This window comes from Ranitomeya imitator, chromosome 4 (assembly GCF_032444005.1).
Source record: "Ranitomeya imitator isolate aRanImi1 chromosome 4, aRanImi1.pri, whole genome shotgun sequence".
NCBI lineage: Eukaryota > Metazoa > Chordata > Amphibia > Anura > Dendrobatidae > Ranitomeya > Ranitomeya imitator.
In genome coordinates, this window is record NC_091285.1 from 593,525,112 (window position 1) to 593,535,537 (window position 10,426).

The 10,426-nt window shown below is 45.5% G+C and overlaps 2 protein-coding genes across 2 annotated transcripts; one reads left to right on the forward strand and one right to left on the reverse strand.

Moving 5' to 3' along the window:
- The first annotated feature begins 913 nt into the window (after nt 1–913).
- Nucleotides 914–2,839, forward strand: LOC138676846 (uncharacterized). The gene is made up of 2 exons (XM_069766503.1): nt 914–1,605; nt 1,926–2,839. The coding sequence occupies exons 1-2, from the start codon at nt 1,250–1,252 to the stop codon at nt 2,806–2,808; spliced, it is 1,239 nt and encodes a 412-aa protein (XP_069622604.1). The 5' UTR covers nt 914–1,249; the 3' UTR covers nt 2,809–2,839.
- A 197-nt stretch (nt 2,840–3,036) lies between these two features.
- On the reverse strand, nt 3,037–5,222 carry LOC138676845 (uncharacterized). The gene is made up of 6 exons (XM_069766502.1): nt 5,114–5,222; nt 4,958–5,032; nt 4,720–4,830; nt 4,428–4,629; nt 4,176–4,335; nt 3,037–4,070 (listed from the first exon to the last, which is right to left on the reverse strand). Exons 1-6 carry the CDS (start codon nt 5,156–5,158, stop codon nt 3,155–3,157), a joined length of 1,509 nt encoding a protein of 502 aa, XP_069622603.1. The 5' UTR covers nt 5,159–5,222; the 3' UTR covers nt 3,037–3,154.
- Nucleotides 5,223–10,426: the final 5,204 nt, after the last annotated feature.

The window sequence follows — 10,426 nt, forward strand, 5'->3', positions numbered from 1 at the left end:
TGACAGAATGGAGGCACAGGATGGGAGCAGCACATGACAGAACGGGGGCGCAGGATGGGAGCAGCAGATGACAGAACTGGGGCGCAGGATGGGAGCAGCACATGACAGGATGGGGGCGCAGGATGGAGCAGCACATACCAGGATGGAGACCATATACCAATATAAATGCTCGCCACCCGGGCGTAGAATGGGTTCAATAGCTAGTATATATATAACAGCTTTGTGCAATGCTTACTACAGTACAAATGTATTCTTTTTGGGTACATTATAATATCTTATGAAGATATATAGATTTGCACTGCAATTAAGATTTGTACGTCATAGTGTATTTGTAATGCTAGCCTTGATACTAGAGGTATAGTTTGTAACTGTGTGTTTTCATTTGTTGTTCTGCATCTGTTGTCATCTGGGTGTAATTTATATTAGCACAATATTGGCATATAAGATGTGTGCATTAACTATTGATTTAGAATTGATTTATGTGCGGCCTTTTTTGTGCAGAAAACACTGAAAAATTGATGCATTCAATTTTCCATTGACCTCAGTTAGAAAAGACAAACAGGAATATTTTCCTCCCTGATACAAAAAAATTAGTTTAACAAAGAAATAAAAATGGACAGCTAATGTTGTCTTTATACCATATGTAGTTCTTGATTTTGTTCGGTCATTATTAGGGATGAGTGGACCTGTGGATGTTTGAGTTCATCAGGTTTGACCAAACTACAGTAAAAAGTTTAGCTCAGTATGAGACCTTGACCCCGAACTTGCCCCAGAGCCCAATGCAAGTCAATGAGGACCTGAATTTGCTGCTCTAAAATGGCTGTAAAATGGTCATAGTAAGGGCTAGAGCTTAGGGTAAAAATTATGGAGTTACTGTAATTGCTGCTAATGGAGGCTCTATAAAGTACTGACTTAGGCTTCTTTCACACTAGCGTTAACTGCAATCCGTCCCAAAAACGTCTTTTTCCCGAAAAAACGGATGCGTCAAAAAACTGCAAAACGTATGCAACGAATACAGCATTTCGACGGATCCGTCGCAAAACCGTCGCAAATCCGATAAACGGTTCCGTTGAAATGCTGGATGCGTTGCATACGTTGCATACGTTTTTTCCATCCGTTGCATACGTTTTTACGACGGATCCGTTTTTAAAATGGGAGGCACCAAAATTTGATTGGCTACTGGAAACTAGGGAAATCTATATACTGACTGTATTTACAGCACATCTTTGAGGGTTTTAGTTTAGTGGCAATGATGGATGGTGTAATTGGGAGGATTTCGAGTTTGGTTACTGAAGTTATATTTGAGACGAATCACCTGGATATCATAGTGCGGGAGAAGGAGGCGGCAGCAGAAAGACGGATGATGCAACGGAGAAGGCGACGATTCTGGATACATCCAATCAATGAGCTGCGGATGACCAGGGGTGTCCAGTCCACTCTCTATCTGGAGTTGCGGTGCAACCCCCAAAAATTCTTTAGTTATGTACGGATGAGGATGGAACATTTCGATTATTTGGTTGGAAAAATAGAGGATGTCATCCAAAGGCAGGACACAAGGATGAGGCTTGCCATCACACCGGCGGAGCGGCTCATGGTGACACTGCGGTAAGCATTTTTTCTTTATGTCATTGCTCATATTGAATGTGAGTACATGCTGCAGAGAATACTGCGCTGACACATTGCGCCGCATTTACTGTAGCATGTCATTTGTTGGTTTATGTGAGGCCATTCCACTTGTTTTTTTTTCTTGTGTCATTGGTCATATTGAATGTTATTACATGCTGCAGAGAATACTGCGCTGACACATTGCGCCGCATTTACTGTAGCATGTAATTTGTTGGTTTATTTGAGGCCATTCCACTTGTTTTTCTTGGTTGATGGTCTGTGCAATTTTTTTTTACATTTTTTTTTATTTTTCCCTGCAGCTTCCTAGCTACGGGTGAGTCTTTGACTTCACTCCATTTCCAATTCCGGCTGGGGATTTCCACTATTGGCGGAATTGTGAAGGACACATGTCGTGCGATTTGGGACACTTTACAGCTGGAGTATATCCCACAACCAACAATGGAAATCTGGATGAGAAGTTCCGAACAATTTGAGCGAATGTGTAATTTTCCAAATTGTGTTGGTGCTGTGGACGGCAAACACATTAGGATTGCAAAACCGGCAGGAACAGGATCAGAGTACTATAACTATAAAAAATACTTCTCAATTGTACTCATGGCTATTGCTGACGCCAACTGCCGATTCCTTGCTGTGGATATAGGAGCGTATGGCCGGTCCAACGACTCCCAAGTGTTTAAAAACTCTCCGATGGGTCGCTGCCTGTATGGAGATACATACAATTTCCCGCCAGCAAGACCGCTCCCAGGAACCAGTGAACCAGCCTTGCCCTATGTGTGTGTAGGTGATGAAGCCTTTCAACTGTCGCCGCACCTACTGAAACCATACAGCAGCCGTGAATTACACCGCACCAAGCGGGTATTTAATTACCGTCTTACCAGAGCAAGAAGAGTGGTAGAGTGCTCTTTCGGTATTTTGACAGCAAAGTGGAGAGTTCTGCTGACGGCAATAAAACTGGATACAAAAACTGTAGACGATGTTGTCAAGGCATGTGTGGTGCTCCATAATTTTGTTATTTCAAAGGAGCCCGTTACCTTGGATGACGAACAATTGGAGACATCCTTGTGGGATTACCGAAGTGCCTCTGTTCGCTCCACCGGTTCTGTTACTAGGATGAGGGAACAGTTTGCTGAATATTTTTTGTCACCTGTTGGGCGGATTCCATGGCAAGACATAATTGTGTGACTTTTTTTTAATTTTTTTTCTTTTTTTTTCCCAAAATTTTTTGGTAGCAACTGCCACAAAAAAAAAAAAAAAAAAAAAAAAAAAGAGTGTGTGTGGTTTGCTTGCTAATATAATATAAAACCATTTTGTTAAACCTTGAAAACGTCTGGTGTTTCTTTTCACTTAACCTTTCATATTTACCTTAATTAATGAACACACACACACAGTAGATTGTAAACCAGAATTATGTTTATTTCAAAAAATATATTTTTTGTGGGTAATTTTCCCACACTATTTTTTTTTTTGGTAATTTAAAGAACCTTTTTTTTTTTGGCAAAAAAAAACTATGTACAAGTACATTCCAGGTTCACAGGTCCTGGTATTGTTGGGTGGAGTAACTATGGGAGGAGGGGCTGGAAGGTTGGACCACGTCGGTAGGTGGGATTGGGGAAACCCTACCTGTTGCGTCTGTAGTGGAAGGGGGGGGGAAAACAGGAGGCTGACCAGAGGGGTGTTGTGTTGGGGTAGGTGGAAAACTTACTGGGGAAGGAAAGCTGGGCAAAGATGAAGAAAACACGGGTGAATACATTTGGGTTGTGGGCCGGGTTGGGTATTGGTAGTGATGTTGAGATTGAGAGTGATGTGGATATTGGGACTGGCGGTGATATTGTGGGGCATGGTGTTGAAATTGGGACTGGGATGTGTGGGGAGGTGTGGGGGTAGATTGGGGTTCGTTAATTACCTTCAGCAGAGCGTTATGGCAGCTATTCATTACCCGCATCTGCTGATCAAAAGAAAGCTTTTCCATGCTCCTGAGCATGGACTGAAAAAAAAGATTGGCTGGAGCTTGACTTACATCTAAATGCAGTCTATCCAAGCGACTGCTGATTTCATGGTGGTTTTCACTCATGCGTGATTGCATCATGCTGAAACCAGCAGTCACTTGTTCTCCCAAAATTTTAAATGAATTTTGGAAGCCTGCATTTAGATGCAAGAACTCAGGAGCATAGCTCCTTTCCTGACCCCTCTGACGCTGCCGCCATGAACCTACCGGTGGTGTAGAGGTGGCAGGGTCAGAGGGGTGGGGTAAAGGGAACGCTATCTGTTGACCATCAGATGCGAGTAAGGAAGGCTGCACTCCACTGGTAGAGGCGGATGAAGTGGAGGGGACAGAGGGGTGAGAGGTGTGGGGCCTACCGACGTGGTCCCCGGTGGCGGACTCAGGAGGGATCGCTTCAGAGGGTGCAGAGGTAGATGCAGGCGCACGGTGGCTGGAGTAGGTGCTGTGAAAGAAAAAAAAAAAAGTTAATATATTGATATGAAAAAGGCCGGACTGAAACAAAAGTTTTGTGATTAGACAGGTTCTTACTGTGATGTTGAATACTTACACTCTACTCAGCATGGTTTCCCTCAGGAAGGAGAGGTTCGGGCCATATCTGTACCTCCTCTTCTTCCTTGCTGCTGAGCCACTCGGGGCCTGCATCTCCTCGTTAAACTCCCTCTTAAAGCGATCCCTCAATGACCGCCACCGCTTCCTAACCTTGGTACCTGTGAAGACAGGAATGAAGAAAAAAAAAAAATATTCGTAAATGCAAGACATTACATTCAGCTCAAAACATCACTGAAAAGTGAATACTTACATAGTTTGCTCTGCTGCTGTGGAAGAAGGTCCTCCCACCTCGCAAAGATGTTCCGGCATACTTCCAACCAGAGCCGACGGGTGACACTGGTATCAGCATGCCTGCGGTCAGCCATGTTCCACAGTGGCTCCCGTTCACGAACCTCCTCGATGAGGGCTTCAATATCGATATCTGAATCGTATTCGGGAGCACACTGTGAAGCCTGTTAGAACAAAAAAAAAAAAAAGAATTAAAAATTAGTAGACTGAAAGCAAAAAATTAACAATTGAAGCCCCACAAAAAACCGACTCACTGATGGCCGACCGCGGCGTCGAGTCCGCCGACTCTGGGAGCGCCTGGGAGAACCTTCATGCTGTGCTGGACGTTCAGCAGCACCAGCAGCAGCAGCAGCAGCAGCAGGAGACTGAAATAAAGGATAAAAAAATTAGCTTTAATGTATGTATATGTTTTCTGTGTTACGTTATATATGAAATTCTGTTTTGTGTACGGTGCAGTGTGATGTGTGAAGCAAGTGTTTCACCACTACTTACACTTGGTTCCTCCTCCACTTCGATGTCTCCACCCGTCTCGGTCCCTTCCGACAGCTCCTCATCGGATTCTGATTCCTGTTTAAACATAATAAATGCATGTAGTGACTCAAAATGATGTAAATTTAAAAAAAAACCAAAAAAAATTTTTTTACTTACCGATACCTGCTGTTGCTGTGGAGGAGGGCTGCCGGAAGAGGACATTGTGTGGCTGTGGTCCAGGTGGCTGTGGTCCTGGTAGGTCTGTAAGTTAAAAGACACTTGCAATCTGCTCTACACATTGAAGTAGCAGATTTGGAGTCTTCAAAACTTACTTTTCAGATTTTCTGGATGTGGGCCAGGTGGCTGTGGTCCAGGTGGCTGTGGTCCAGGTGGCTGTGGTCAAGGTGGCTGTGGTCCAGGTGGCTGTGGTCCTGGTAGGTCTGTAAGTTAAAAGACACTTGCAATCTGCTCTACACATTGAAGTAGCAGATTTGGAGTCTTCAAAACTTACTTTTCAGATTTTCTGGATGTGGGCCAGGTGGCTGTGGTCCAGGTGGCTGTGGTCCAGGTGGCTGTGGTCAAGGTGGCTGTGGTCCAGGTGGCTGTGGTCCTGGTAGGTCTGTAAGTTAAAAGACACTTGCAATCTGCTCTACACATTGAAGTAGCAGATTTGGAGTCTTCAAAACTTACTTTTCAGATTTTCTGGATGTGGGCCAGGTGGCTGTGGTCCAGGTGGCTGTGGTCCAGGTGGCTGTGGTCAAGGTGGCTGTGGTCCAGGTGGCTGTGGTCCTGGTAGGTCTGTAAGTTAAAAGACACTTGCAATCTGCTCTACACATTGAAGTAGCAGATTTGGAGTCTTCAAAACTTACTTTTCAGATTTTCTGGATGTGGGCCAGGTGGCTGTGGTCCAGGTGGCTGTGGTCCAGGTGGCTGTGGTCAAGGTGGCTGTGGTCCAGGTGGCTGTGGTCCTGGTAGGTCTGTAAGTTAAAAGACACTTGCAATCTGCTCTACACATTGAAGTAGCAGATTTGGGGTCTTCAAAACTTACTTTTCAGATTTTCTGGATGTGGGCCAGGTGGCTGTGGTCCAGGTGGCTGTGGTCCAGGTGGCTGTGGTCCAGGTCGCTGTGGTCCTGGTAGGTCTGTAAGTTAAAAGACACTTGCAATCTGCTCTACACATTGAAGTAGCAGATTTGGGGTCTTCAAAACTTACTTTTCAGATTTTCTGGATGTGGGCCAGGTGGCTGTGGTCCAGGTGGCTTATGCCGGTCAGTGTGGTCCCTACTCTATCTGCAATATAATAAGTATAATGGATTGAAAGTTAGACCAAAGCAGAAATAGGTAATGTTTACCACTAAACACCATGTTAAAATGAGAAAAATATGTGAACACCAAAACCCAAAAACTGGTGCACGTTATACCATTCTTTTCCATGTCCCAAAAACAAAAAAAGGTAAACTGTGAGACACCTTTAAAAATATTTTTATGTTTTAAAAAAAAAACAATTACCTCCCCGAAATAAAATTTCAAAGGATAACCTTTATTAAAAAATGACCACTCAAACAACTCTGTATTGCATGTGTAACCATTGGTACATACACCTGATTTAAATTTACCTTTAAGAAATTATACTACGGACAATTTTTTAAGAAACATTTTATTAATATATAATTTTTTTCTTTTTTTTTTATTTTTTAAATCACAATGGAGCAGAAATGCTCTTTATTTTAAAATACAAGTACATCGAATGGGAATGGTTAAGTAAATTTAAAAAAAAAAAATATAACCTCAAGCTGCAGACCATTAGACTTTGCAATAATACATCCATTTTAATAAACAAAAAAAAAAAAAAGTTGCACAAAACACTATACTAAAGGTACTGTCACACTAGACGATATCGCTAGCGATCTGTGACGTTGCAGCGTCCTCACTAGCGATATCGTCCAGTGTGACACGCAGCAGCGATCAGGCCCCTGCTGTGATGTCGCTGGTCGGGGAATAAAGTCCAGAACTTTATTTGGTCGCTGGACTCCCCGCAGACATCGCTGAATCGGCGTGTGTGACACCGATTCAGCGATGTCTTTGCTGGTAACCAGGGTAAACATCGGGTAACTAAGCGCAGGGCCGCGCTTAGTAACCCGATGTTTACCCTGGTTACCAGCGTAAAAAAACAAACAGTACATACTTACATTCAGCTGTCTGTCCCCTGCCGTCTGGTTCCTGCACTGACTGCTGGCCGGAAAGTGAAAGTGAAAGCACAGCACAGCGGTGAGTCACACAGCGATGACTCACCGCTGTGGCTGTGCTCTGCTTTCACTTTACGGCCAGCATTCAGTGCAGTAACCAGACGGCAGGGGACAGACAGCTGAATGTAAGTATGTACTGTTTGTTTTTTTACGCTGGTAACCAGGGTAAACATCGGGTTACTAAGCGCGGCCCTGCGCTTAGTTACCCGATGTTTACCCTGGTTTACCGGGGACCTCTGGATCGTTGGTCGCTGGAGAGCGGTCTTTGTGACAGCTCTCCAGCGACCAAACAGCGATGCTGCAGCGATCCGGATCGTTGTCGGTATCGCTGCAGCGTCGCTAAGTCTGACGGTACCTTAAAGGTACCGTCACACTGAACGATATCGCTAGCAAACCGTGACGTTGCAGCGTCCTGGTTAGCGATATCGTTCAGTTTGACACACAGCGGCGATCAGAATCCTGCTGTGATGTCATTGGTCGCTGCAGAAAGTCCAGAACTTTATTTCGTTGCTGGACTTTATGTAGACATCGCTGAATCGCCGTGTGTGACGCCAATTAAGCGATTTGTTCACTGGTAACTAGGGTAAACATCAGGTTACTAAGCGCGGCTCTGCACTTATTAACCCGATGTTTACCCTGGTTAACAGTGTAAAAGTAAGAAAAAACACAAACACTTCATACTTATGTTCCGCTGTCTGTCCCTCGGCGCTCTGCTTCTCTGCCCTGTATAAGCACAGCGGCCGGAAAGCAGAGTGGTGACGTCACCGCTCTGCTCTGCTTTACGGCTGGCTGGCGCTCACAATGCAGAGAAGCACAGCACGGGGACAGACAGCGGATATTTTTTTTTTTACCTTTTTTTTTTTTACTTTTACACTGGTAACCATGGTAAACATCGGGTTACTAAGCGCGGCTATGCACTTAGTAACCCCATGTTTACCCTGGTTACTGGCATCGTTGGTTGCTGGAGAGCTGTCTGTGTAACAGCTCTCCAGCGACCAAACAGCGACGCTGCAGTGATCCGGATTATTGTCGGTATTGCTGCAGCGTCACTCAGTGTGACGGTACCTTAATTAGTAAATACATCAAAAATCAATATTAACCAATATGGCATTGACAAATGCACATGCAACCAACAAGACGCACACAAACATACCTGCAAGCCGAGTCATAACGCAAGCATAACACATGAACAGTCGCAATATTGACAAAGGCATAATAAGGTGCAGGCACGTGAACACATACATACAAAAGCACACAGCAGTACAAAAATAAACACACACACCCACACACACACACACACACGGCCATCAGTCCTCCGGCTGGAGCTTGATATCTTCACAGTGGCAGGCCTCACGGTGGATCTGGACTGTAGCATGGCAATGGCTGTTGCAGGATGACGGCAGGCCTCAGGTTGGATTCAGGTTTTATAAGCTCTTGCTATAGTCAGTACGTCATACACAAATGCGCACACACACACACACACACAAATGGCAATATACTCACACTGTTGTAGTGTGTCTGGTCCTTGCTGCCAGGCTGGGCTCTTGCTGTCCGGCTGGGCTCTTGGTGTCCGGCAGGGCTCTTGAGGTCCAGGCTGGGCTCTTGGGGTCCGGCTGGGCTCTTGGTGTCCGGCAGGGCTCTTGGGGTCCAGGCTGGGCTCTTGGTGTCCGGCTGGGCTCTTGGTGTCCGGCAGGGCTCTTGGGGTCCAGGCTGGGCTCTTGGTGTCCGGCAGGGCTCTTGGGGTCCAGGCTGGGCTCTTGGGGTCCGGCTGGGCTCTTGGTGTCCGGCAGGGCTCTTGGGGTCCAGGCTGGGCTCTTGGGGTCCGGCTGGGCTCTTGGTGTCCAGGCTGGGCTCTTGGTGTCCGGCAGGGCTCTTGGGGTCCAGGCTGGGCTCTTGGGGTCCGGCTGGGCTCTTGGTGTCCGGCAGGGCTCTTGGGGTCCAGGCTGGGCTCTTGGGGTCCGGCTGGGCTCTTGGTGTCCAGGCTGGGCTCTTGGTGTCCGGCTGGCTGGAGGCTTCTTCTTCTCTCTGAGTCTTGCTGGCATATGTGGGGGTTGAAGGCCCAGACCAGGTTTATATAGATTTGGGGATGTCTGGCCATTTAGATAAAAACACCTGTTTCTGAGCATGCTCAGTAGAAAAAAACGTATTGCAGCGCTGCATTGCGTCATACGACGTGTCTCGACGCATCCGTCGCTCATAGACTTTCATTCTAGCAAAAGACGCATGCCGACGAATGCGCCGAGACACGTTTTATTGGCGGAGACAAAAAACGTTACAATCTTCTTTTTTCCAGACGACGTGTCGCCTCTTTTCGACGCATCCGTCGAAAGACGTATACCGACGAATGCAAATCCGTCGCAATACGTCGCCAATACAAGTCTATGGGGAAAAAACGTATGCAGCAAAATATTTTGCTGCATACGTTTTTTCTACAAAACGACGCATTTTAACGTATTGCAGTTAACGCTAGTGTGAAAGTAGCCTTAAGGGGGTGAATAGTTATGCTTACTGAAATTTTAATTCATTTTTTCCTATTTGTTGTTTTCTTCACAACAAAAAGAAAACCAAAAAGTCACAGTTTTAGGTATTTTTTTACATGAACTGATGCAAATCCTCTAAAAAGCAGTACAATTCCTGGTTGTGAGGTAGCAAAACATGAAAACTGCCAAGGAGGGTGAATCCTTTTGCAAGCCACTGTATAATGACCCCCATCCTTGTTTAATGTCATTTCAGTTTTTCAGAGCATAAAAAAATATAAATTATTATTTTCTTCCTTACGCCCACGATATGTGGCATCCTCTTTTTGTCACCATCGGCTGACATCAGTATGCCAGCATCGGCAGCACATTGCGTCACTGCCATGCGCCACTCGTGACTGACACGCTGACATCAACTTCTGGCCTCTGATTGGCCGGCATGGTGTATTGGCGCAGGGAGATAGAGGGCATTCCAGCTGAATTTGTATCTTCGGACGCACATCTAGCTGAAGTAGTTGCTGGCATCAGCAGCCCCCTCATCCTTACAGGCCATTTGCGGTCGCAGAGAGAGTCCCTGGCTGTAAGAGTGCAATGTGAGTTTATTACACGTAACTTTAAGGCTACCTATTTTATCTTTTATTTAATATCTCATCTATTTCTAATACATGCAGCAGATTGGGGTGATATAAGTTCATAAACCTCCACTAGTCACTAAAAAATGCTCTGCAACACGCTGTTTAGCAGGCAGATGCTTAGAGCTCTCATATG